Genomic DNA, 24,972 nt, shown 5'->3' with positions numbered 1-24,972 from the left:
ATTTCCATAAACTTGTTGCCGTTTCAGTTAATTAATTGATTTTCTGTTAATTTACTACTTTGGTTAGTTGAATTTTTACTTGAAACTAAAACGTTTGCGTATTTAGTTATTGCAAAAAAGAATCACGTTACAAAAGTTTCAGAAGGTATTGGAATGCTGTACAATTTCGGAAGCCAAATTTGTAGTCCTTCAAGTCGGAACGTTTTAATGTTTTCCGACTAGAACGTTCCAACCTTCCACGGATTGTTAATGGTAAGTTTATCTGAAATTTCAGTTATGTCAAATATCAGAAAATCTTTCTTCGCTTGTTCTGTATTTTGTCGCTTGACAGTGAAATTTAGTCGGTGTACAGTGCAGAAGGAGACCTGCTTGAGCCAAGTTACAGCCGTCCTGCTGGTATGTATTCCGTTCACTAATGCACTCTTTTAAACCACATAACATATAATGGATAGTGCATGATAACGCCATGTATTTATCCATTATGCGTTACTGTGTAGTTATGGCAAATAAGAGAGTTGCCCGGTAGCAAACACTTTCGCGAACTACTCCAGGCTACTGGAAATGCCATATTGTGATGCATTCGTCATACTGGCGACTAGCATAACGTGTTTTGTTAAATAGATAGGAATATAAATTTATTGTCAAATGTTCAGACGAATGTGAACTCAGATTCCTAGCCGAGTATTTCCAGAAGCCTCGGAACGTTTTAGAACTTTTTTTTGTTTCTGTTTCTGTGTTTTTTCTTTGCTCTACGCTATCCAGTCAAAGGTAGTTTTGAAGTTTACAGTTCCCACGATTTTGTTAGCTGCTGGGTAATTTTTTTATGCTATGAAGCCTGTTTGCAACAACTGTTACGAATTAAACCTCAGTTAGCAAACAGCAAAACAAACGCTTAGTCATCACGATTTCTCCGTTATTTCTGCTTCAAATAAGAAATGTATTTAAATCGAATTCTGTCCAAAAGCTAGTTAAGAAGCTGACTCACGAACTCATTTACACGAGAAAAAAAGAATTGTTCGTTTCTCAAGATTTTCTTCGTGTATCCTCCTAATACTAGAACCTTATTTTTATGCGTACTGCACGCAGGAACGGTAACTAGAAGGCAAGTAAACTTTCAAGAAATCATCGGTATACTAAGAAATGAAACGATGCCTAAAAGAAACTTTCTAATCCCACACAATTTTTTAAGATCTTTAAACCTGTTCCTCACAGCCATTATATTTACAATTTTTTTCTTTTTATTCCAGCTAAGTTGAGGATCCTGTTACGTCAGTAGCAGCCACATGAATCCGGAAGTAGGGATGTTGCAAGTAGCAAACCGTTTCTCCATTTTCTATTTAGCAGAGCAAAACCTTAAGATTAAGGTCAAAATTTAATAGCAAACCGGTAAGTCAATCAATTCGTGTTGTCGTATGCTATCAGTAACAAGTTTCACGGTGGGCGAATTACAAACTGGAACACTGCGTGTCGACAGGATGCGCACAAATGCTTGAGGGTGCCTCACAGTTATGGCGGAAGGAGTTTCCTCTCAATTCTTAAACCGTTCCAACAACGATTGGAAATCAACAGGTAACTCCCAGTTTTTTTTTATTTTTCTGAGAATTTGTCTTTTGACCTCTAAACCAGGGTAGGTCCTTGTCATCGACTTCATTACAAAAAGTAAGATTTTTGGTTCTTTTTAGCATAATAATACATATGCAGTTCATCGGTCGTTTCAATTGCTTTGAAGTCAGAAACCCTAGAATGTAAAAAGGTTTTTTCTGAATCTCAAAAGGTGAAAGTACAGATTTGCCAATCTTTACACATACATGTACTGTAATCCTGTTAAAATGCAGCTCCAGAATGTTAGCAAAAGACGTCAGTAACTGGTTTACTACACTCAGACCTGTTTTTTTTTTTATTGACAGGTTTTGGGATTCGGCAAAATGAAAGTTAACTTATACAAGGTCAAACCTGTTTGCAAATCCAGATCGTAACAGAATGAGGCTAAACGTGTTCCACAGTCTTCCATCGGCGACCGCATTGATTGCCAGATTTTACTGTGACCCAGTGACTACTTCGTAGCAATCAAGCCTTTTGGAATCTCCAGCTGATGTTCTCGTCGTCACAATTCATACGCCCATTGCCGTGAACACACCATCGCCATGTGCTGTAAATTGAACCGATTTTGTTGCTGTGCCTTTTCGTTGCAAACGGGTACCAAAGTCATCGCCAATGTTTATCTGGTAAGGCACATTTAATAATTTCACCATTCGTTCATATTAAACCTACTACCGACTATTGCTTAACAGCTAATTGAGATTCTAGTGCTGACGTACTTGGGGATATCAGAGTACACAGGATTATTTTCCTCTACAGGTATTTTTCCGTTGGTGGCTATTGCTTTAAGAGCTGGAATAAGTATTCTATTGGCTCCACAGATTTAATCACGATGGTTTCATTAGCCATGTTGAGCACGATCCTGGTTCTCATCTCTGCCACAAAGGATAGCAAAGCATCGTTTCTAATGCCTTGGCTCTTCATGTGCGCCATTTTGATTCTTGGTGGAATGGGTTACGTTGGATGGATCGTCATTCAAACTGGAGGTCACGCAGTCATCATCTTTGGCTTCATGTTGGTCGGATTAGCTGGTCTCGAAGTGGCAGTTGTTACAATAGCTTGGGTTATTGGAGCAGGTATAGTTCATTACAGAGTGGATTTGGTGACGAATCAAATTTAATCATTTAATGTGGTCTAATTGATTCTGTGCAGGCATTTTTTTGTATAACTGGTTGATTGTCTTCAGTTACTACCATCACCTAATGGAAAAGAAAAGACAGCCATTCGAGGAAGATGCTGCCTCCATTAGTTACATAAAATATCCTTGATGACGAATCGTCGACTTATATGTCATTCCCTCCAACCAGGCAGAAATCCGATCTAATAATATTATTTAATAATAAAGTTTCACTATTTATTTCGTACACTGTCGATGTAGTCAAGAACTCAGCGACGATTCATGTCTTTGATGGTTAAGTATTACTATTTTAAACATTTTTTTTCCGTAATAGTCTATGATTACCACAATTCTCTCATTCAATTTCGTTTAAACTTACGTGTTACTTATCAAGGTGTTCGCAATTGCAAAGGCATTTCTTGGTCGTTTATTTATATAATAATCCAGCTAAATTATGGAACACCCCGTCGTTCCTCTAACCATTATCACTTATGGAACCATCTAAGTGTACTCCCTCCTTTTTGGAATACAATTCCATAGGTTGCCAAATGAAGTGGAATCGCGTTTTTTTTACTTTTGAAGTGTCAAAGAGCCTTGTGTAACTACATTTTCTCACCCACCATTTATCTGTTTCGTTTGACATTAAAATGCACTGGGGATGGAGACAACAACAAACAAAACAAAGCTGGTGTCCTAGTGAATGGGTTTTATCATTGGCAACACTAAGAACTGCCTTTTTTTGCGTTTTCGAAGAAATATTTGTTTTAAACGATAATCGCTTATTTGTCTAAACTCTGTGTAGGTGCAAAATGTTACGTTTTCAGTTAGGGGTGGGAGTTCGAACGAGACTGTATAGTGTAATATTATACTGTATCGTGATGTCATAACATATCCACCTTTTTTGCGCATGCCCATTTTGCCATTCCTAAATATGCAACTTTCATGGAAGATTTTGTAACCAACAGTTCTCATGGTGTAGTTGGTTATCACATCAGTCTAACACACTGAAGGTCTCCAGTTCGAACCTGGATGAGAACAAACATTTTCATATTTCAGGAAAAGTCGGATTTAGTTCCAATTTTTACGACAGGAATTACTGTTTCGTCTTTTCTGACAGACACATAAATATCACTAAGGCCTTTTGTTTATTCGAAACAAAAGTGTTGCTTAGTCATAGATAAAGGTTGGTTCGTCTAAAGGATATGTTTTTGCCAGAGATCTCACAAGTTTGCAACTACATTTCTTATATTGTCATCGTATCTTGTTATATTAGTTGGTGTGAAGTAAGTTCTCATGGTGTAGTTGGTTATCACATCAGTCTAACACACTGAAGGTCTCCAGTTCGAACCTGGATGAGAACAATTTTTTTCATAGAGCGTTCGGAATCAGTTGATGAACTCTAATGGTCAACTTACATCTTTCATCTATAAGGCTTAAGGCTTCCAACTTTTTAGGCCTTAAGAAAATATTTTCTTTTGAATAACATTTCAAGTGTTACAATGTAAAACACAATTTTTTCTATTTGCTTCTAAAATAACCTGCAGTTTTTGTGTACAAGGCAATAAACTCAGTTTTATATTTTACTAATACCAACAGTGGAATTGATAAGCCAGGCAGGGAGATAGGCAAATCGCAAGTGCAGATTCTATATTTTATTGAAGGCTAACAACCCATGTTCTCATGGTGTAGTTGGTTATCACATCAGTCTAACACACTGAAGGTCTCCAGTTCGAACCTGGATGAGAACAAATCTTTTATATATCTACAAACTGGTTACACGAAAGTTTCAGTGAGAACCAGAGAAGTTATATTTTAATTCCTTTTAGCAAACGTAACACTGCAACTTCCTTAGCTAACGACGAATTTCGGAAGTCTAATTGCTACAATGCCTATTAGAACGCTAGTAACCCTCTCGGAGTGCTAGCCATATTGTCCAAGAGATGGCACTACATTTTGTTTCTTTTTGGTTTTTCCGTCTGCTAGGAACTTGTGCATGTAGCGAATATTTGACGCAATGCTAGCGCGCTAGTACGCTACAGCACTAGCGCGATGCAGCAGAAATATTTGGTGTATTTCAAAAACGATGAACTTAATGAAAAAATAGCAATTTTCCCAGAATCAGTAGTCAATTTTGAGTGTATCCTGTGATATTCAACCAATTCCGATGAATGTCAGTTTTTGCAGAAGAAATTTTTAAGCCCGACTAAATAAGACCGACTAAATAAGCCCGACTTTTCGTTCGATTGTATGTAGAGAATTAACTAGAAATCTGGCCGCTAGATGGCGATACAGTAAAACAGAAAAAAGTTCTTTTTTTTGGGGGGGGGGGAGGAAAACGTATTATCATATAGTGAAACTATTTCTGCCTCAGCTGATAAATCTAATTTAAAAAAAAATTCTATATTCAAAGGAAAATAATAATAATAGTAATATTATATTTCTCATTGAAAGGAGTGTTTGGAAGTTTCGTTTGTTTTCACACCATGGCTCTTAATGCAACTCGCATTCTCTTTACCATAGCTCCGATTCGGTGGAATAGAAAAGCAAGTTCAGCCTACAGACTTCAGTCCCTTTTTACAAATTCTCAAGTTTCCCAGAACAATGAACATGCTTTCTGGGACAGTGAAGGATCAGTAGTAGTTGATCAAGCAAAACAAACCAGAGATTTGAAGTACCATGTTGTTGGGAAACAAAAGGAATCGAAGAACGAAGATTCTGAAATTGTTAGAATAACCAGCTTTGGGCATGTAAGGTTAGATCTGGATAATCCACCAATTGAACACAAAGATCATGATACTGCTAAAGAACCAGATTCGCTAAATTTTATTGACAATCAGTTTTTTGGAAGCCAATTGTCTACAAAGGAAACTCCACAACTCACAAAAGAAAACCCTAAATTTCAAGCATCAAATGTTCCGCTTGACACAAATCCTGTTGATCAGCAATATTTTTATCCCTATTCTGCTGAAACAGAAAAGACAGTTAAAGTGTTACATGCACCATCTGCCTCAGAGCTTGAATTTGAGGAAAATGAAGTTGATGATCAATATTTTGGAAAGAAAAGTGCCACAAGTGCACCACAAGCACCGCTAGGGAAAGTGTCTGCCTATACCTACCTGAAATCCTTACAAGGCATAAATGCATTGAGTTTGAACAGTAAAACTAATGACTCAGCAAACAATGATGATAAAAGCACCAAAAAAATATATGAAGAGATGGTTCCTAATTTATATAAAATGCCAAATGACGATATTGTTTTCCTGTTGAAAAAATCCATAATTTACAATAAAGGTAATTTGATCAGAGAATTTCAGGACACACAGAATTAACATTTTCACGGCTTCCCTATAGATGGGATTGTTGCCTTAGACAAACCATACGGATTGGTATCGACAGATGCTGATGGAAATGCAACAATTGTTCTCACTAAACTGCTCCCAGCTCTAAGTAGAGTTTTGCGCGTAGAAAAACTATACACTGTCCATAGACTTGACCGTGACACAACAGGTAATAATACTACCAAAATGTGTTTTGAATTTTCCAATCAGTTTGCTTTCTTGTTACTTTAAGGGGTTTTGCTTTTAGCCTCAAATCAAGTTGTTGCTAACAAGCTGAACAAACTGTTTTTCGATCAACAAATAAAGAAAAAATATGTGACCATCACAAAAGGAATTCCTCATATCAGAGAAGGTACGTATTGCCACTTCTCTGTGTTACTCAGTTTCAGCGTACCTTTTTTTCTCTTCAGGGACCATTAGTATTCCCCTTACAGAAAAAAGTATGGGTGAAAGACAACGCATGACACTCAGACCAGTTCAAGTGCACAGCAAAGATTCTGTAGCAAGTAGCAAGTATAACGCTAAAGGAAAATCGTTTCACGCGGTCACCCATTTTAAAGTATGTACATGTAGTTTCCTCCGAAAGATTTTTCTCTTTACAGAATTGCCCGCTTGTGTAAAGGTGAAAAAGTCATCCGTAGGCGCCGCTTTCGTGGAACTAGAACCTGAAACTGGAGTTCGGCATCAACTGCGAGTTCATTTAAGTGAAGGCCTTAACTGCCCGATACTGGGTGATCATAAGTATTCACATGACGATAAGTACGCCCCCCAAAAGCTACCGCAAACTATGCTGGATCTTTTAGCCGTCAAACAGTCAAAAGTCAGAAATATTCCGATGCATCTTCATGCATCTTCCATTGTTATTCCGGGATTTGGTGAAGAAGGGAAAGAGCTCTATATTAACTCTCCGCTACCCAAATTTTTCCGATATACTATGAAGAAATTGAAATTATTTAGGCCAAGAACAGAATAATACAAACTGCGTTTAAGTAGCAATAAAAGAATGATTTACGTTTTTGTACGTTTTTGTCTCTTCATGTATAATTTTGTATGCTGAATTTCCGCGAGACAACAATGCATGCTGTAAATGAAAAATGAGTAGAAAGGTCATCCAAGTGTTTTTATTTTGCTGGGCGCTGAACTGTTGTTATTGAAGGGAAATAAATAAAACTCACAGGGAATTGTGATTGCCAAAACAGAAAAACTATAAAAATATGGAAATGAGAAAAATTTATATCGTTAATTGGCAACGTCTTGTTTTGGTGGGAAGAAGGAACGGTTTTTTTATTTAGACGAGCAGAAGAATACCTAAAACCGTACATTACAATACGCGAACATCCTGTTGTACATCGAATTCTGTTTATTTTCTTTCCGTCTGAAAGTTATTAACACAAAATAATCTATTAAATATAAAATCTGCTGGACAGTTGAATAAAAAACCACGTTCCATATTTCTGTAATATACATACATTACCGATAAGTGTAAAGAAACAACGTGTTAATAACAATGTATGTTTACGATATCTTCCCTACAGGATGCTGAACAGAGAGACGTTATGTCAGGTTCTCGTGGGCGCAAAGTAACGACCAGTAGGTCTGGTGGTGACCCAAGATGGCCTGAACGCCAACAGTCTTATTACAATCAAAATACATCTATCCCAGATCTTAGAAGTTTGGGAGGCTGGGATAACTGGAATTTTCGTCCAACAACAAGTTATAATGCCTGGCAACATAGTTCTAATTTGCATCAGGTCTGGCCATCAACTCAGTATCAAGGAGGTTACTTCAGTGAAGATCGCCATTCAAGAACAGGAGCTTTTGAGCCGGTCCAACACAGGTTTCCAAATTCATTTAATCCACCTAACCATTTTGCAGAACGTAGCTTGGCACATTTGAACCACACACCACTAAATGAATTAACTAGTGGCAGCCACAGCGGATCAAGAGATCTAGTAACCCCCCGTGAATCTTCATCTTCACACAACAAACAGTCAATCTCTGCGAAAGACAAGCAAAATGTTCAGAGTGTGAGAAGCAAAGTCACTGACAGATCTGCTGCTGGTAGGAGTAGAATACCAAGTAGTGAATCACAACAAGATAGCAGTAAGCAAAATCCTAGAGTCCCAGTGTCCATAGCTGAGAAGCAAAGTGTACCTGTAAAATCAGCCAGCTTCATGCCTCCTAATGACGATTTGAGGAATAAAGTAAAGGCTTCCCTTGAAAAGTTTGCTGCAGCAAAAGATCAGGTCCCTCCGAAGATAACTTCGTCTACAGCGGCCGAACCTCTTTTACCATCGTCACCCCAAAAAGTGCGGGAGTCTCGTGTACCAACCATGGAAACTTTATCTTCTCCAACTACACGGCATACGATCAGACTCCCGGCAAGCTGTCATCGACGCACATCGCAATCAAGCTCAACATCAAATTCAACAGTGAACAACGATGCATCTAGCAACCCGCTAGAAGGCATTGGCTTCATTCAGAATACAAGTAGCCAGGTGATAGACCAGGTAAGAGTGCTTCTTTTTACTTTTGTACAATAATTATAGGGGGGAAAGATATATGTAAATTTAGTTTGAAACTAACTTTATATTCTTTGTTTTAGACGCCCAGGGTTGCTAGCGCAGCTACGATCTCAAGTAGTGATGTACCGACACAGGAAAATGAGCCGTTGACTACCATCCCCAAGGATCAGTTAAATAAGTACATCAGATCTATGGACAATCATCAGCGAAGGCAATTGGTGGAACAGCCGCGGGCCATTATCTCGCAATATATGCTTAATCACCTAGTACAGGAAAACCAAACTGCCAGAGCTCGGCAGTTATCATCATTACGTTTTCGACTGAGCTCAAACGAATTGGAATTTTCGTCGAGGACGGAAACAAATGTCATACTGTCAGAAGAACTTGTTGACGAATTTAAGGAATTACTTTCACGAGATGACGAAGAATCTGTTACGCCCGCATCAACGTCGAAAAGACCAGATTCTGAAGATGAAGACATTCAAGTCTTAGAACCACCACCAAAGGAGCCCCCCTTGTGCATAGACTTGGATCTGGATGATAAGTCACCAGATGCTTCGCCATCTTCCCTTAAACGGTTACCTGCCGAAAAGCCCACCGCTCTCCAACAAGAGTTAAAATCACCGATGATCGGTCGGGTTGAAAGTCCTAGCAATCGGAGTAATAATAACATAGCTTGGGCAGACGGTAACCCCGCTTCTCCTCTTATGGTGTCTTCAAAGCCAGCTGTAGCATCTACAGAAGTTGCCCCTGTATCGGCAGTACCGGAGCAAACAAGTGCTGTAACAGAAACCGCTACAGTGAGTCAAGCGCCTTGCCCCGTGCCAGTAAGTGCATCCCCTGCCTCTCGCTGTAGCCCACCTTCTGTCATGACTGCACCAGTGCAGCCACAGTCAACTCAAAACAAGCCAAGCTCAGCCTCCACCAGTACTCCTCCGTGTATTACTACTACCGTTTCGGCGGGAAAGAAAAGTTTCCTAGAGAAGCCAGGCAAAAACAAAAAGAGGAAGGAAAGGCGAGAACTGAAGAAAACGGGTGGTCAAGAAAAACAAAATTTGAAAAAACAAAAAAAAGTAAGCAAAAATCACCAACAACATCTCCTGTGAAAACGAATGCTGAGTTAATGATCCATTGGAGACAAGCGCAGAGTACCTCAGAAAATCCAGCAGAAGCTGGGGAATCAGACACAACGGAAAGGGTGGCGTCGGCACTGGAGCGAGCTGAATCCTTAGAAAAAGGACCTCAATCTGGTAGGACGAAAAGCGCTCTTAACTTTCTCTTGATAGATTTGCAAGCAGAGGAACAAGAAGGCAAAAACAGAATCGCTTTGATTGATCGAACAATTGAAGAACTCCAGTTGGAACGTAAAGCTCTAACTGATAAGGTGCTTGCCCTCAAACAAAAACAATTTGATCTTTTACGTTCGGCTATGTGTTCAAATACTTTCGACGATGACAGCTCATCTGTGCCATTAGAATCTGTCAAAACGACGATTAAGGTAACATTTGGTTTGCTTTTTTATTGACATTAAACAATTATAGTTTATTATTTTCTTCAGGTACCTCCCGCCACGGAAATAGCTAAAGACAAGGTTGTGGAAGACAAGGCAACCAATGATGACACATTAACCGTCCAGACAACTCCTGCTGTAGCCTCCATTCAGTTACTGAGTCTAATGCATCAGCTGGAGGAGAATGGGGTGCAGGTGAATCTAGGTGACGTGGAACTTGCTGTTCCAATAGATCCAGCTCCTCCAGTTAGTGCCATTACTTCGATAGGAAACAAACGAAAAAGGATAGCCGGTGATGATTCAAAACAACCGAAGAAAAAGGGCACACCGACTAATTCTCCGGCACGAATTGTTACCGGTGCCCAAGCTGTTGAGAAGCCGGATCAGTTACCGGGAAACTCGCTTCTTATACATCCTATCCAGTCAAACAATACTTCAGGTCCATTACAGACTATGTCTGTTGGTCAAATTAACCAGATTTCCTCGTCTATTTCGGCCGTTATTGCGCAACCAGTAGACCCTAATTATGAAAAAAAAGCAGCGTCGCCACTCGCCCATGGCGGTCAATCAAAAAAGGCAACAACATCCGATACATCGGTTGCCACAGAGTCTCAAACCTCATCAAATGAATCATCTACGACAAAATCTCACAAGATATCTTCGTCTGCTGTTAAAGCAGTGGAGCCGAAAAAGACAATGAGCGTTCATGAAAAAACTGTTACAGACAAAAGTGCACCTAACACTTGTCAAACAGTGGACAAAGAAACCTATATCACTACCTCGCGTCCCGCTGAAGCTGTTCGCACCTATTCACGGCGTGAAGATTCTACTAACCAGAAAAATACTACACCAAAGCCTGCTCCTGTTAATACCCAAAGCGCTGGAACGAGTACTAAAACTCCTCGACCAGCTGGATCCAATCAAGTGAACGATCTTGCTCCAACCCCTCCAGTCCCTACAGAAAAAGCGGCAAGTTGCCCTGTGCCTGCCGAGGTCGTACCTCAGCCGTCTCTCAACGCAGCGTCCTCGTCAGATTCATGCAATTTTGTTTTATTACGATCGCATCAATCGTCCGTAAGATGTGTGTTTATTTGCGGCCCCTGCGCGTTCACAGCTTCAGAAGACGGGACGGTGCACATCTACGACCTTTTGACGAATTCGTTATCAATGCGGATACTGGGCCACACAAAGCCAGTCACATGGTTGTATGCGGCCTCATTGAGCACACCAAGTGAAGTGCTGAAAACCATCAAATACACGACAGAGTATCTTAATCATCTGACGTTGATCACGGGTAGCGAAGATGCCCACATACGACAATTTTCTCTGGACAGTGGTGCCCTACTTCACGAGAAATTTTGCGAATTTCCGTTGACGTGTGTTGTTGGTCACAAACTGCAATCGAAGCTCTATGTTGGTACTACCGAAGGAACTGTCTACACCTACAGTCCCAAACTCAACGCGCTGAGAACAAACAAGTTCAAAGTAAGGGTAATCGATTTAAACATTTTCTAATTGCAAAGATTTTATCATTTTGTAATGCTCAGGCAAATGCCGAAGTAATTTCCATGAAGATATTAGCCGTTCGTGGAAAAAGGGCAATTATCGTGGCAGCAAGGCGAATGGATCCTGTAATCTATGATCTGGAAACGGAAGAAGCACTCTTCACACTTACTTCCAACATTCCCAGCAGTTCCTTTTACTCCATTTCGACTGCTGCAAATCTTATATTCTGTTGTGACGCCAACAAAAAGGTGTTCAAATTTGATACAAATAGCGATAAGCCTCTTTGTCAAACGGATACACGTAAGTTCCACTTTTAACATCTATTGGTTTATTAGACGTACTTAATCTACTTTTCCTTTCTGTTAAGTGCCTTCTGCTGCCGTGGGCTCGTTCTACGATGGCAAACGATACCTTGTCTTAGGCTGCATGGATGGAGTCATTCGTGTTCTAGATACTACGCAGAAACCACAGAAAACACCTTCCCGTCTTTTTGCCTTGCCAGGACATGTTCTGAAAACTCTCACATGTATGAAGGTCTTTGGGGAAAGGGTAATATTTTTGCGTTGTTTCTTTTTCTTGGTTTACAAGTTTAATTTGTTCTGTAAATTTTGGTGTTTATTTTAGATTGTTGGTGGATCGCTGAACGGAGAAGTTGGTCATTGCCGACTCCCCAATCTAGAGGCCCTAAGTAAAAGTCAGCCGCAAATGTGAAGACACGTTTCAGTGTGAAGATAATCTACTTTAAAAGTAGAAGAATTTGAATAATACATGGTTTGGTTTAATTTTTCTGTTTTTGTTGAATTCCAATGACAAAGAAACCGCTGATGTCAATAATACACTGGCAAACGCTCGGAAATTCATTTTTCCTGCATTTTCAGCTCTTTTCCTAACATTTGGTGACGTGGCACAACTTTCGTTTATTGTTTAGTTGCTTAGTTGTCTAGCAGACGACGTAAGTGCTGTTGTTGCATTTTAGTTCAGAGCTTGTCAGCAAACATTCTTTTATCTACAAAAGTTTATTTGGCTACATTATAATATTTTGTTGGTCAGCTAGAATGCCTGAAAGTAAGTTCATTAACTATGTCTTATTTAAAAACATTTTACAAACATGTCTGTCGTTTCAGGAGATGGACAGGATTCGGGTCCGGGGGAAGCGTAAGAGATTATTCCCGAATAGCTTCGCCCAATAGATCTTGTATAATGCATGTATTGGTTTCAATTACAGATCCTCCAGGTTGACCAATGATGATTTCAGAAAGCTGATGATGACACCACGGGCTGGATTTGGATCAGGATTGTCAGGTGCTTCAAGTAACTTGGGCATGGGTTCTGTTAGATGTGAAAGTTCAAGTGTTCGGAAAACATCTCATGGAAAAAGTGACCAGAAAAGAGCAAAGAAAAGGTATCCTTAAATTTTTACAAATATGTATGATTAGTACCAAAAGCTCTTAAATGTTGTTAGTGAATACTTGAAAGAGAAAAAAGAGGAGGAAGAAATCCTTGCTGAACTTGCCAAGAAATATCGCGACCGTGCCAAAGAAAGGCGCGATGGAGGCGAAACATCTGGACCTGACGCCTTAGCCACACTTGGAGCATACCGCGCAGTTGCACCAGATATAAAATCGTAGGGCAACCAGGTTTTCATAAAGCAATTAAAATCAAATAACCACTGCATTTGTCTGTTCAGAACAATGGATGCTGCAGAGAGAAGGAAACAAATGATTCAAGAATCAAAGTTTTTGGGTGGTGACATGGAACACACTCACTTGGTGAAAGGTCTCGATTACGCCTTACTGCAAAAAGTGCGTAGTGAAATCGAACAGCTAGAAGAGGAGGATGATGAACAGTTGGAACAAGCTGTGGAAGGTGAGAAAGGTGAAAAGGAAGTCGAGAAAAAGAAGGAAGGGGAAGATGAAATCCAGTTTAAAACAATAATTGGGAAAAACATATTCAGGTATAAATAATTTATCTTCGAAAAGCATATCGTCTAAACGCTTGGATTTATGATTTCGGTGCTATAGGGCTGTATTCAAATCGAAGCCACCTGAACGCAATGAACATTTTCTTCCTGGTCGAATGGCGTATCTTATCGAGTTAGAAGATGAGAACGCTGAGTCTGACATTCCCACTACCGTTTTGCGAAGCAAAGCCGATTGTCCTGGACTAGAATCCTTGGCTACCCTTTCGACGAATGACATTGTGATTAACAAGCTCACACAAATTCTATCCTATCTCCGACAAGGCAAAGCTGGCAAAAAGATCAAGAAAACAAAAGAAAGCAAAGATATGCCACCACCACAAATTATTCCTGGCCTTAAGGTCAACAAATCGGCAGTAGTAGAAGACAATATTTATAGCAACATCGGGACGTACGTGGCGCCTACCAGGGAAAAATCTTCGTCTAGTAAGTCAAGAGACAAAGAACGGCGAGGAGATAAACGTGACTACTTTGAGGACAAATCCCGGAAAGATATCGAAGGAGATCTTGATCGAGACAAGACAAAGGATGCAACGAAAAGTGCTGCTGTCTTAGAAGCAGAACGGACCCTGGGTGCCCTTCTGAAACCTGGAGCGGCTGATGTAACTTGAAAAACATGATTGAAGTTTAAATATCTCGTTTTACGTTTGCTATTAATTTTTTGCCAGAAACGAGAAGGAGGTATTGCCAAGAAAGCAGATAAGATGCTATCGAAACTGTCAGCGGAACCTGAAGGATATGCAGAATGCTATCCTGGTTTCGAGGAAATGAATGACGCTCTAGAAGATTCCGACGACGAAGCTGATTATTCAAAAATGGATTTGGTAAGAAATATATTTATACATTTTTTCGAAAGCGATTAGGTTAAAAGGATGTTTTGGTCTTTACTAGGGAAACAAAAAAGGGCCAGTTGGTCGATGGGATTTCGACACAGCTGAAGAATATGGTGATTACATGAATAAAAAAGAAGCTCTGCCTAAAGCTGCTTATCAGTACGGAATCAAAATGGCTGATGGACGTAAAACTCGTAACAAAACTATTGTCAAGACAGACAAAACGGAAAAGGCCGAACTGGATCGTGAATGGCAAAAGATCCAATCTATTTTGCATAAACGGAAAGGAGGTCCCTCTAGTGAAACACAGTAAGTGGCATTATTTTCATACCTAACGTTTTGTTTTATTTTGTTATTAAATATTTACGTATGCATATTTATTTTCTAGCAAACCCGAGAAGTCTGTGCGTCGTAATTGATTTTATTTGTTTTCGTATTGACCCTCAAAGTTACCATTTCGGCTGCGTAACTATACAACGTGAATGAAAGATTCTTTTAATACCCTCGCTAGCTTCATATATATTTCATCACAAGTGCAGTGAAACAATTCCAGATCATCAGTCAAATTTTGCCACTGTTTTCTAAATGGAAACAATGTGGCCAACGATTTTTAACAGAACAGAAAGTGAGAAATGGTGGTCTATCTAAAACCTGCTAAAATGCCGTTTTAAGACCAAATCAAAAAGGAAAAATGAAAATGCAAAAAGCCACGAAGCACACCGACGAGTGTCTGGAGTGGTAAGTGACTACTATGGCACAAGTCTGTCTTAACCTTTTTTAACAAGAAGATTGGGGCTGCGCTCATCGCAACAGGAGAAATGGATGGACAGAAGGGAAAGGCTGTATGGTAAGGGCTCCATTTTCAACTTGAAAGTTATCGGATAGATAGCATATCGCGGTCACCACACTTAAGACAGGTAATAAAAAAAAATAAAAAATAAAGGGAAAATATGATTGAATGTGTGGAATGTATCTAAACTGCAAAAAGGGAAGAAAGGAGGGTGGTGCCAGCGAGGGTGGCCACAGCGAAAAATCATGTAATGATTCAAGTTCGGTGTGCTAATTGTACTATTTTGTTTTAGTATGGGACGTTGGAGAACAGGTAGGACACTGATTCGCCATTGTGAGTGCGTCGTACGGCCTCTGCAAACATCATCGAGACGTCTATCACCTAGCATCCGGAAATAGGCGGTAAGCAATAGAACATACAATTGAATCCAATAAGTGCATTTACCTGTATTTTGGAGCACTCTTTCATGTGTCTATCTTGAGGTATAGAATTAGTGACCACTACCGCCTCGAAACAGGCGTTATTGATGCGAGATATGGCAGGGCCTGAGAAAATGCCATGTGTTAAAATGGCATATACTTTCGTAGCACCTGCTTCAAGCAACCTGAAGGGAAAAAAAACAGGTAAAAGAATGTTTTTGTTTTTTAAGACAAAGGGATAAATTACTTGTCTGCGGCGTGGCAGATTGTGCCACAAGTGTCAGCCATATCGTCTACTAATATGGCAACACGATCCTTGACATCGCCGACAAGTACCATAGCTGCTACTTCATTAGCTTTCTTTCTCTCTTTGTGAATCAAGGCAAAATCAACATTGAGTCGATCAGCAATCGATGTAACCCTGTTTCAAAAATATGTTGCGAGGATGTTAAAAAACATAGTTCCTATTTCCAACCATACCTTTTAGCACCGCCCGCATCTGGCGAGACTATAATACAGTTCCGCCACTCGGGAATGTTCTCTTTGATCCACTTCAAAACGGCAGGTTCGGCATAGAGATTATCAACGGGGATATCAAAGAATCCTTGAATTTGAGACGCATGTAAATCCATTGTAATGATATGATCTGCTCCAGCTACACTTAACATGTTAGCCACCAGCTTGGCTGAGATGGGGGCTCGACTCTGTCCTCCAGAATAAGTCATTCAAGCAAAGATTAAAAGAGAAAAAGACATAAACACTATGGAAAGAAACCTTTTTACGTACATCTCCAACTAGCAACTATTTAAGTTTGACGGAACAGGCACTGACCTTCTTGAAATTATTATACCCCATAATACGCAAAGCTGTTGCGCGTTGGCGATTTGTGAAACGACAAAGATTCAGAAAGAAGGAGTACAACCTTTTACTAATAAATTCCCCTATGAAGCATCGACACCAGAAATCCCATCGGTTCCCACAAATCGCCATCAGATCTTGAAGTGACCATACTCGCAGCCAGGGTTGATACTGTACGCTTTTTTTGAGGGCTTTGAAGGATCGTTTTGGACGGGGATGCGACAGGTGATAGGGAGGAGGCGGTGCGCAGATTTCAGGCAACTACACAGGACAGCTATTTTTGTTCAAACCAAAAGGGGAGCACTTACCGTGTGTTGCACTCCCTGAAAAAATTGGCAACAAATGAGCTATGAGCAAACTGACGCAGGACAAACTTATTCAACACAACTAACAAATAAGGGGGGACTGAAAAGTTTGTTAATGGTTACAACACAAAGGTTATTTTTAATATTTAAATGTGATCTACCCGTAATGATTCAACTGAGCAGCAGGGCAATCCAAAGACGCCAGGATCTAAACTTATATTTTCCATAAGTTTTAAGGTTCTAGAGCTCACCTTGTCTTTTTTGTCCTGTCTGGCATACGGGAAACATGGTATAACTGCTGTGACTCTAGAAGCTGATGCTATTTTGCAAGCATTGATCATGATAAGTAGTTCCATCAGGTTGTCATTTATTTCTCCCGAACCACTTTGGACAATGTAGACATCTTCCCCTCGGACAGACTCTCCAATTTCCACACTGATGAGAAGAATGACAGTAACTAACAATGAAGACCATGGTTTAAGAAGGAGGCATGTTACTTGGTTTCGAGATTTGAAAACTTTTTTGCCACGACTCTGCCAAGTTCAATGCCCAAACGGTCGACCACTTTCTGAGCCAAGTCGGGATGAGACGAGCCGCTGAAGACCTTAATGTTGGGCATCTTTCTGCCGAGATATTTACCGACAGAAAAGTTGGGAGAAAACTTGGTGGTGAGCTTATTTCTCAGCAGAAACCGGGCTCTTAAAAAACAAAGAAATAAAGGAGGAACTAACGACGTATAATTTCTAAATTATTCAATTGTATTGATTAAATACCGATTCGTGTCCGCACGTCCTGGCATTGAGAGTCCACTCGCCTGCTTACCAATCAGTAGTGGCTCTAATATGTTAAAATGTCTACAGTCTTGAGGAGGCTGCAGGCTGTTGATATGACCGGTGTCGATTCTCAAATTATGATCTAGCTTTATGAAAGATTTGCGGCTTCAGATACGTGTATTTAGTCAATGTGAATATACTGATTTTCTAATTATACATTGTACGTGATAAGCTTAGCACTTTTTTTTTACAGGTAAACAAAAATGGTTTGTATGTCCAACCTCCTTAGTGTCGCATCCAGTTGGGGGCTAGAGCTGCTAGACTGCTGCAAGCTTTCAATGTAAGATCTTTGAATTCCTATCTTTAATTTTAAACAGTTCTTAAAGGTAATAATTATCTAAAATTTAATTTGCCATATAGTCTGAATTCGTAATGCATTTCTCGTAAAAACCTAATTTTTAAAAAAACGAAGAGTCGACTCCGTAATATGCACACAAGGGATGGCATGCGAGAACCACGTGGTTATTATCTAGCGTAGTAACATGAGAGAAAGTCTGACAACTAGTCTCCTGCAGTTCATTGACCATGGCACCTACCAAAATTGGAGATGTGGAGATCGAGCGCCCAAGGTCGTGTACCCAAGACTGATGTCATACCATACTGAACTGCTTACGTAGTAGTTATAAGTAAACTTGTATTATGCAACACCCAAACCACGTGCGAAAGATATCATAACCTGAATTCAGTGGATTTGATTCATTAGTAAACATACGGCTGGACAGCTTGGCCATGGCTTGGCGATTAGTGTTATTAAGTTCTCAATAGTTCATATTGGAATGATGGCAAGCTGTAAACTGACCCATCATGGTATGAAAAAAAATACATTGCATCTTAACCTACATTTAAAACTAATCAATGAATGGGGATGAATAATATCACTTTTTCACATTTTACAGGACGGACTATTAAGGATTAAATGATGCTTTCATACAGTGCCTGAAAATTATCTACCAGTTGCAACGAAGATTTTAATTTGAAATGAAAGTGAAACATGAGGTGTGGGACCTCATCAACAATAGAGGTATGAAATCTGAGGTGGCAGATTACATTGCTGGTGTTAACTGATACTATTTTGAAGCAGATCCTATCGAATTGCTTGCTGAGATAATGATTAAAATCTTTTTAGGGTTCATCTGACAGATGAATAAGAAGATCTTTTACTTATTTGTGATAAATCATCAGAAAATTTAGCAGTAAAGCAATGGCTGGCTAAGTTAGAAAGATGACCGAATCGCGAGGTGAGGCGTCATCAGGGCTGGGATCTCGAATTCCACCATTTTGTGGCAACTGACGTAGACGCATAGCTTGAAAGTACCCAAGCTCAGGCCTCCTATCACGACCCTCTACCATATCCTTCACCTGGGTAAATGACAGATTAAATGTTTAATTTAATTTGCTTATTTTCGGATTCTTTCTTCATAGTGACCTGTGAAGAATGGACGACAACGGCATTCTTCTCAGCTAGACTATCACGAGTGTGATGGATATCGTCCAGCGATATGCCTCGACTGGCATCATCCACCAAAATCGTTCGATAGCCATGTTCCAACGAATGGTTGGCCGTCGCTCCTTGAAAAATAACCAATTCATTGGATGCTTTCGTCTCACCATCGCAGTCTGCTTGATTCGAACGCCATATTTTACTTACCGACACAAACATCATAGGCTAATCCACAAACGTACAGGTCAGTAATTTTCTTTTTTTGCAATAGAGATGCCAATGGAGTTTTGGACATCTTGTTGTTATCCCAAAAAGCGGAATACGAATCGATATCCGGATGAACTCCTTTATGGACAAAGATCCCGTTGTCCATTACCTATAAACGATTTGATAGTTTAGTTGATACTCCCATTTTCTAGATTAAAATTGCGTGAAATAAAGAAAACCTTGACGGCTGAGTGGAGCTCTGCTCCCCAAGAATTTTGGACGCAGTGCTTCGGCCATAGTTTTTGCTCGTTCAAGGGAGGTCCTTCAAATATTACCGTGTCGTATAGCACGGCTTCCTCTGCCTTTTTCTGTGGGTAACATGCACATAAATAACAGCTAGTAATGATATGAATGGACAAAATAAATTCAAGTCTAATCCTGACTAGTCGTATCAACCGATTTTGTGTGATGGATGCGAATTTTCCATTTTTAAAATCAAGCTCAACCTAATTATAATGCGCTGACGTACTTGGCTAGATGGATGTAGTTTACGTTTACCGACGTTCTCGATGAAGGAAACGTGGTTTTCGGGATGCCAATCAAGGGAGTAGAAGACCACTTCAAATGGTACGGTTTCCAGCATTTTATTGGTGGGTTTCAGTACGTCTTGACCGTTCTGCATTTATTTTGTTTAAGTAATAATATTTATATTGTTAAGCATTGCTTTATTTTTGTGCGTGTTTTGTTTTCGGTTTTACCTGCTGTGCGGGGCAGTTAGATATGGAGAGTGATCCAGTAATGAAATCGTTTTGAACGTCGACTATGATCAAAGCGCTAATAGGGCGGACAATCTAGAAATTCACCAATCAACACAAAAGAAGCTATTTATTTGAAGTATCGATTTCAGAAATTGCCTGTTAGGATATCTTGCTACATCCAATAGTTTTTAGGGTTGGTCTTTGCCTATACTTAATAAAAATAAAGGGGTTCTTCAATCACAATTTTCGAAATTGCGCGTAAGATGGAAAGGCCGAAATGGGAGGCAGTGGGCGGAATGAGTGATTGAATCGCGTGTCAGCGGGTCACAATATTGCTGAAATGTGTGCACGGGGCTGCAAACGTGAATGTAGAAAGTAAAAGTTTTCTTGTTGTTTAATGTTGCTAACTTCGACTTGTGATTGAGTAGCCCTTTATATTTATTTATAATATAGTGTACTTCTATATATAGATATATATATGTGTGTGTGTGTGTGTGTGTTCCGAGTTCCACGGCTGACAGGCAGTCGTGGTAGTACGCGTGTTTTCCAACATCGCATAAACATGCCGGGCCAATTGAAAAGACACGCGATGCAGTGAATGTTGCGTTTCTTTTTTCGGATAGGTTTTCTCGCTCCCTACAGTAGCCCTCTTTTTCTTGCTTACTACCCGTGTCTCAAAATATCTAAAACATACACGAGGTCATTTTTTTTACGACCCTTTCCTCGTGCTGCTGCACTAACACAACAAAAGCTCGGCCGTTTCATCGATCAATTTACTACGACGTGTTGTCTAGAACGTTCCCCAACAGGCCCTTATCTATGATCGATTAAGTGTTTGCGTTTTGATAATAACATTGGAATTATAGTTCTAGAAGTTTACCTATTACTTGTTACTACATGTTTTGTTTTTTTTTAAGTTTTAAATTTTTGATTGCAATTTCTCTTTGTAAACTTAGGTTCTAGACGTGGGAACTCTGACTGTTTCAATAATGCGCATCGAACTGAAGATTTAAAACAAAATAGACTTACGGGTTTAATCCATTGCTTCCAGCAGAAGGAAAACTCTTGGAAATCCACATATCCATCCTGTAAAAGGTAATATTAATTTGTGATTAAAATTAGCCACGATTTTCATTTTCTGTTTTCTTTTGTACTTGGTTTCGATCGAAGACGTCAAACATTTCTTGCAATCGACTATCCTCTATGGCATAAGCTTTTCCTTGTTCATTACGGAAGAGAGTACGACACAAGGCAGCAAAGTCGGACAGCGTCATCAAACCGTCACTGCAACAACAAACGCATTGAATGACAGACTGGATAAAGGGAATACTTTCAAACTAGTGACGTCAGTGCTAGCTTGGATCGACCTTCACACGACCCGACCCGAAACTAGCCCGGCTGGTGTAAAAAGCCAATTCACGGCTTGTAATTTGAACGTATGTATATCTTGCATATTTGCACTTTAGATATAAAAACGCAAGGCATGGGAATAGCATTGTACGTGTGAAGTGTGGGATCGATAATATTGTGTACGTCATCGTTTCGTGACCATCAACCAAGTCACTGACACAAAGAAAATCCAAGAGGAAGTAGTCGGGAAGGGGGGGGGGGGGGGAGAGAGCCCACACATAAACGCGGGATTCTAGTTGTGCACGTCCCTCGATGAGCTAGCGTCGTAGGTATACATATGGAAGGATTGCGTGATTGGATAATGCTGCACAAAGAAAACTATCCGGATTCAGTTTTCTTTTCCGTTTGGTTCTCACGGAAATAAAACTAGAGACCGGGTCTTGTCTAAATATCATTTGATGCAAATTCTTAAGTTTATTTATTATTATTAATATTATTTTAAATCAAAAATTCGCAACATCGATCTGTTCATAGGAAACTTTGGACTAGTCAAATTTTTCAGGAGGCGCGACTGCAACGACTGCCTCGTGTGACCGTGACATTAATTTACAGACAGCACTTTTTTTTAAGGGTTTGTGGGAGGTTACTTTATAGCCCGTTTTCGTCACCGTATTATGCCGCCTACCATTCTTGTACGTTAGCAAACATGGATTATGGAATCCGTAACAAAGTGGATATAGTGACATAAAAATGCGGAGTGAGCTAATTTAAGCACACGCTGTAGCGTACAAGGTCCCTGTCACTTCAAACTTGCAACGTGTTTGCTCTAGTTGATGCCTGTACTCACACCGTGCTAAAGGTCACAGGTCTCAAATGAGCACCTACCCAGTTCACCAGCCTTAAGATATTACGTTAGCAACTGCCAGCTAGCTAAAAATAGCGGGAGGAGTCAACAAGGGGATGTTTTGGTACAAGCGATTGCAATGACATTGTGCTTAGGATGATGCAGTTGAATGTCTGAATGGCCAGGAATAAAATTGTATGCAGCTTAGCTTAGAACCAACGAAATTTGTGGCAGTCATCGGTCGATACTGAACAATCGTGCATAATGTCTGGATCCAATGAGAATTAGCTTACTTGTCTTTGTCGAATGCTTTGAAACAGGCTTCCATGTTTGAAAGAAAACTGTCTTTGATGTCGACCACGGCTGGATGTTGTTCTTGATCCAGCAATTCAACCAACTGTCCTTCGTCTGAGGCGGCGGCGATCAGGTCACTGCTGCTGCTGCTGCACTGTTCGGCCATTCGAGCGGAATAGAAGACCAAGGAACAAGGCAAACCTTTCGGCACGACTTGAGTAAATAGCTACGGGTTGCTCTGGTAACCGGGAAACAGCACGGACAGTGCGGTCTTGTATATTGTATATGTTATTATAGGCTGTGCACGTTCAAACTTGCGCTATTTTTCCGCAACTTCCTTGCTCCTCTCGTGACAATCCAGCACACGGAAGTTGATCCTGTCGTAAAACAAGAGTCCGCACCGGTATGTAAATCAAATTTTATAGTAATAAAAAAAAAAAAAAAAAAGATAAATAGATTTTGAAGGAGTTAAAACAATGGCCCTCACTTTTCACTTGGACGTACAAATTTCTAGTCTCGATCAATTAATTGTGATTGAATTGGTCGAAGCACTTATCGTTATGCAGTTGGGCATCATTCGTATGCGAGTTGACAAAAGCCAACACTGTCACGACTCACCAGATGGCAATAATCGGGATGTGACCAAAAAGGTGACAAAAAAAAATGCGACTCTCATCCATTCGTTTTGTGACGCACCGACCCTCCTCCACCCATGGCCTGATTTATGTATGAGGGACTTATGTTGCAAAACGAGTAACAAAAATGACTCGAATGTACAAAAACTTTATATATATCAACCATCTAATTATGAAATGAATTCTAGAAAATCTTAATTAAAATTTGCGATGACCATAAACAATTGTGAGAATTACAGATGACGACGATCTTACGTGATTATTTTGCTATAAGGAGTTATGCAGGTAACTTTCGCACTCATCTTTCATTTTTACCTGCTGTCGTATAACGGTGTTGCTGTTACTGGACTGTCGTTTTTCACAACGTGGCGTTAGAAATACGAATGTATATTTCTCACGGCCGGCGGCGATTGATGCAAAAATATTTCTTTTGTAACTTGCTTATTCGAAATTTTACCTGTTAGGAGGAAATGTACTCTGGTACGCACAAAACAAGGTAAGCCGAGTATAATCAGTTTTCACTAACGCCGAAAGTGGAACACGACTTCCGCTGCCATACTGTCGTATTTTTGAGTAATTGTTAACGAAAAGCGCCGCGGCGTACAATTTGAACAATGCATGCATCATTATTATTATTATTTAAAAAAAAATTATTATCTTTTTTTTGTTTTTTTTTTACTTGAAGTCATCTAAAATTCGTGACATGGTTGTCTTTGTTAGCATTTATTAATGAGCTTTTAATGGAAGCTATAATTAAGACATCTATTAACAACTATGCAAACTGAGCTTGTCATCACATATATCTAATGAAATACATTAAGAATAGTAATAATAATAATCCATTGGGAAAATGTATGCATATCTTTATGTATTGAACTATAAAACCACCACTCAAAGAATTACAGTGATCCAGGGATTCTCCTCTGTCTCATTTCATCAACCCATTCAGACAGCATTGTTTTTGTTGTCTTAGGTGCAGTCTTAAAGAAGAAATGTTCAGGTGGACTACCTTCTTCAAGTCGAACAAAGTAGTGGGTATGGAAGTAATGCACCAATCCAATTCTTCCTTTGGCATGTCTCCGCACACCTTTCATCACTAGTCCCTTAGTGGCAAATGACTCTGCTACCCATAAATTGCTTTTAAACTCCACATTGTGTTGCTCCACAGCCAACTTCTGGGCCTCCAGCAAGACTTCTTTCACATGGACAGCTCCTTGCTTATTTACAAATGTCAGCTGCTTGATGGCTTCATCAATAGACATTCCTCGTATCATTGATGCAACATACCACATCTTAAAAGGGCTGTACTTGATGTTTGTTCTCATATGACAGACATACTGCAAAAAAAATTATTTGATGAAGTGATTTTCTGGATAAGAATAATTTAAACTTACAGCTGGTCTTCTTTCCTCCCCAGGAAGCTGTGGAGCGAAAATTTTTTTGTTATAGATTGGCCATTTTCTGGGCCCGTTTGGTGGGGTGTATGGCATTGTGACTGTGTTTGAGGTGTGGAACAAAGTTTTACCCAAAATTCCATTGCTTGATGTCCAAGAAGTGGCATGACTATATGCAGGTTCAAGGCATTTGCAAATGGAAAGGAAATTCTTGGTTTGGAATTGTCTCAGCAAGAACTCCATTGTCAAAATCTTGGTATTATGAATATGGTAAGAATAAAAGAACTTGAATTTGAACAAATGTTTTTTGTTCACCTAGCAATATCAAACTTGAAACCTTTGGCTGGTTTGTCAAATATTCGACATGTGCAAGATACATAAATATTACAAACTGTTTAGCTATGTAGCAGAATGCTTGTACAAAATTAGCAGACGCTC

General features: G+C 39.7%; 7 protein-coding genes, 1 long non-coding RNA gene and 3 other non-coding genes across 12 annotated transcripts; 8 read left to right on the top strand and 3 right to left on the bottom strand.

The window, feature by feature from the left end:
* The first annotated feature begins 1,709 nt into the window (after window positions 1-1,709).
* LOC130693673 (uncharacterized) lies at window positions 1,710-3,269 on the top strand. The gene is made up of 4 exons (XM_057516859.2): window positions 1,710-2,225; window positions 2,292-2,358; window positions 2,421-2,675; window positions 2,752-3,269. The coding sequence occupies exons 1-4, from the start codon at window positions 2,145-2,147 to the stop codon at window positions 2,865-2,867; spliced, it is 519 nt and encodes a 172-aa protein (XP_057372842.1). The 5' UTR covers window positions 1,710-2,144; the 3' UTR covers window positions 2,868-3,269.
* A 411-nt stretch (window positions 3,270-3,680) lies between these two features.
* Window positions 3,681-3,754, top strand: Trnav-aac (transfer RNA valine (anticodon AAC)). Its single transcript has one exon. It is a non-coding gene; the product is annotated as a tRNA-Val (tRNA).
* Window positions 3,755-4,003: 249 nt separating this feature from the next.
* On the top strand, window positions 4,004-4,077 carry Trnav-aac (transfer RNA valine (anticodon AAC)). The gene has a single exon. It is a non-coding gene; the product is annotated as a tRNA-Val (tRNA).
* A 313-nt stretch (window positions 4,078-4,390) lies between these two features.
* On the top strand, window positions 4,391-4,464 carry Trnav-aac (transfer RNA valine (anticodon AAC)). The gene has a single exon. It is a non-coding gene; the product is annotated as a tRNA-Val (tRNA).
* A 581-nt stretch (window positions 4,465-5,045) lies between these two features.
* On the top strand, window positions 5,046-7,075 carry LOC130693671 (pseudouridylate synthase RPUSD4, mitochondrial-like). Its single transcript, XM_057516856.1, has 5 exons — window positions 5,046-6,007; window positions 6,068-6,223; window positions 6,287-6,406; window positions 6,465-6,613; window positions 6,677-7,075. Exons 1-5 carry the CDS (start codon window positions 5,200-5,202, stop codon window positions 7,025-7,027), a joined length of 1,584 nt encoding a protein of 527 aa, XP_057372839.1. The 5' UTR covers window positions 5,046-5,199; the 3' UTR covers window positions 7,028-7,075.
* Window positions 7,076-7,361: 286 nt separating this feature from the next.
* On the top strand, window positions 7,362-12,362 carry LOC130693884 (mucin-2-like). The gene is given in 8 exon segments (XM_057517099.1): window positions 7,362-7,510; window positions 7,590-8,564; window positions 8,660-9,650; window positions 9,653-10,077; window positions 10,138-11,574; window positions 11,637-11,895; window positions 11,963-12,144; window positions 12,220-12,362. Coding segments are annotated over 7 exon segments (4,335 nt in total). The 5' UTR covers window positions 7,362-7,510; window positions 7,590-7,610; the 3' UTR covers window positions 12,307-12,362.
* Window positions 12,363-12,530: 168 nt separating this feature from the next.
* LOC130693879 (protein Red-like) lies at window positions 12,531-15,314 on the top strand. Its single transcript, XM_057517095.2, has 9 exons — window positions 12,531-12,660; window positions 12,720-12,750; window positions 12,821-12,997; window positions 13,058-13,219; window positions 13,283-13,549; window positions 13,617-14,175; window positions 14,242-14,397; window positions 14,465-14,715; window positions 14,795-15,314. The coding sequence occupies exons 1-9, from the start codon at window positions 12,651-12,653 to the stop codon at window positions 14,823-14,825; spliced, it is 1,644 nt and encodes a 547-aa protein (XP_057373078.1). The 5' UTR covers window positions 12,531-12,650; the 3' UTR covers window positions 14,826-15,314.
* A 41-nt stretch (window positions 15,315-15,355) lies between these two features.
* LOC130693880 (ribose-phosphate pyrophosphokinase 1) lies at window positions 15,356-17,694 on the bottom strand. Of its 2 annotated transcripts, XM_057517096.1 has the most exons (8): window positions 17,552-17,694; window positions 17,276-17,476; window positions 17,030-17,213; window positions 16,782-16,796; window positions 16,096-16,319; window positions 15,863-16,036; window positions 15,641-15,800; window positions 15,356-15,577 (listed from the first exon to the last, which is right to left on the bottom strand). In XM_057517096.1, exons 1-8 carry the CDS (start codon window positions 17,575-17,577, stop codon window positions 15,485-15,487), a joined length of 1,077 nt encoding a protein of 358 aa, XP_057373079.1. In that variant the 5' UTR covers window positions 17,578-17,694; the 3' UTR covers window positions 15,356-15,484. The 2 variants fall into 2 exon arrangements, with proteins under 2 accessions (XP_057373079.1, XP_057373080.1); XM_057517097.1 differs by lacking the exon at window positions 16,782-16,796.
* Window positions 17,695-17,865: 171 nt separating this feature from the next.
* LOC130693892 (uncharacterized) lies at window positions 17,866-22,669 on the top strand. Its single transcript, XR_009001795.2, has 8 exons — window positions 17,866-17,891; window positions 18,024-18,418; window positions 18,508-18,632; window positions 18,693-18,974; window positions 19,034-19,296; window positions 20,974-21,112; window positions 21,188-21,453; window positions 22,532-22,669. It is a non-coding gene; the product is annotated as an uncharacterized LOC130693892 (long non-coding RNA).
* LOC130693891 (uncharacterized) lies at window positions 18,226-22,671 on the bottom strand. Its single transcript, XM_057517109.1, has 9 exons — window positions 22,505-22,671; window positions 21,172-21,301; window positions 21,047-21,103; window positions 20,018-20,110; window positions 19,789-19,935; window positions 19,499-19,627; window positions 19,260-19,428; window positions 19,038-19,180; window positions 18,226-18,970 (listed from the first exon to the last, which is right to left on the bottom strand). The coding sequence occupies exons 1-9, from the start codon at window positions 22,669-22,671 to the stop codon at window positions 18,821-18,823; spliced, it is 1,185 nt and encodes a 394-aa protein (XP_057373092.1). The 3' UTR covers window positions 18,226-18,820.
* Window positions 22,672-23,988: 1,317 nt separating this feature from the next.
* On the bottom strand, window positions 23,989-24,910 carry LOC130693794 (large ribosomal subunit protein uL22m-like). The gene is made up of 2 exons (XM_057517006.2): window positions 24,535-24,910; window positions 23,989-24,477 (listed from the first exon to the last, which is right to left on the bottom strand). Exons 1-2 carry the CDS (start codon window positions 24,775-24,777, stop codon window positions 24,040-24,042), a joined length of 681 nt encoding a protein of 226 aa, XP_057372989.1. The 5' UTR covers window positions 24,778-24,910; the 3' UTR covers window positions 23,989-24,039.
* Between the last annotated feature and the right edge of the window lie 62 nt (window positions 24,911-24,972).

The sequence above is a fragment of the Daphnia carinata genome, chromosome 3 (genome assembly GCF_022539665.2).
Source record: "Daphnia carinata strain CSIRO-1 chromosome 3, CSIRO_AGI_Dcar_HiC_V3, whole genome shotgun sequence".
NCBI classification, from domain to species: Eukaryota; Metazoa; Arthropoda; class Branchiopoda; order Diplostraca; family Daphniidae; genus Daphnia; species Daphnia carinata.
This window is presented reverse-complemented; position numbering and strand designations above follow the sequence as displayed.

Bases quoted from the DNA above. Each gene is read 5' to 3' on its own strand.
- LOC130693794 (XM_057517006.2), bottom strand. From the start codon at position 24,777: ATGGAGTTCTTGCTGAGACAATTCCAAACCAAGAATTTCCTTTCCATT. The intron at 24,478-24,534 runs GTAAGTTTAAAT...TTTTTTTTGCAG, and splicing joins GGGAGGAAAGAAGACCAGCT to TATGTCTGTCATATGAGAAC.
- LOC130693891 (XM_057517109.1), bottom strand. From the start codon at position 22,671: ATGGCCGAACAGTGCAGCAGCAGCAGCAGTGACCTGATCGCCGCCGCC. The intron at 20,111-21,046 runs GTAAGTCTATTT...GTGAATTTCTAG, and splicing joins GGAAGCAATGGATTAAACCC to ATTGTCCGCCCTATTAGCGC. The intron at 18,971-19,037 runs GTCACTATGAAG...TCATTTACCCAG, and splicing joins TTGTCGTCCATTCTTCACAG to GTGAAGGATATGGTAGAGGG.
- LOC130693879 (XM_057517095.2), top strand. The intron at 12,998-13,057 runs GTATCCTTAAAT...AAATGTTGTTAG, and splicing joins CAGAAAAGAGCAAAGAAAAG to TGAATACTTGAAAGAGAAAA. The intron at 14,716-14,794 runs GTAAGTGGCATT...TTTATTTTCTAG, and splicing joins GGTCCCTCTAGTGAAACACA to CAAACCCGAGAAGTCTGTGC.
- LOC130693671 (XM_057516856.1), top strand. From the start codon at position 5,200: ATGGCTCTTAATGCAACTCGCATTCTCTTTACCATAGCTCCGATTCGG. The intron at 6,407-6,464 runs GTACGTATTGCC...TTTTCTCTTCAG, and splicing joins AATTCCTCATATCAGAGAAG to GGACCATTAGTATTCCCCTT. The intron at 6,614-6,676 runs GTATGTACATGT...GCTTGTGTAAAG, and splicing joins ACGCGGTCACCCATTTTAAA to GTGAAAAAGTCATCCGTAGG.
- LOC130693673 (XM_057516859.2), top strand. From the start codon at position 2,145: ATGTGCTGTAAATTGAACCGATTTTGTTGCTGTGCCTTTTCGTTGCAA. The intron at 2,226-2,291 runs GTAAGGCACATT...ATTGCTTAACAG, and splicing joins TCATCGCCAATGTTTATCTG to CTAATTGAGATTCTAGTGCT. The intron at 2,676-2,751 runs GTATAGTTCATT...GATTCTGTGCAG, and splicing joins AGCTTGGGTTATTGGAGCAG to GCATTTTTTTGTATAACTGG.
- LOC130693880 (XM_057517096.1), bottom strand. From the start codon at position 17,577: ATGCCAGGACGTGCGGACACGAATCG. The intron at 17,477-17,551 runs GTATTTAATCAA...TTGTTTTTTAAG, and splicing joins GGACGTGCGGACACGAATCG to AGCCCGGTTTCTGCTGAGAA. The intron at 15,801-15,862 runs GTAATTTATCCC...TTTTCCCTTCAG, and splicing joins ATCTGCCACGCCGCAGACAA to GTTGCTTGAAGCAGGTGCTA.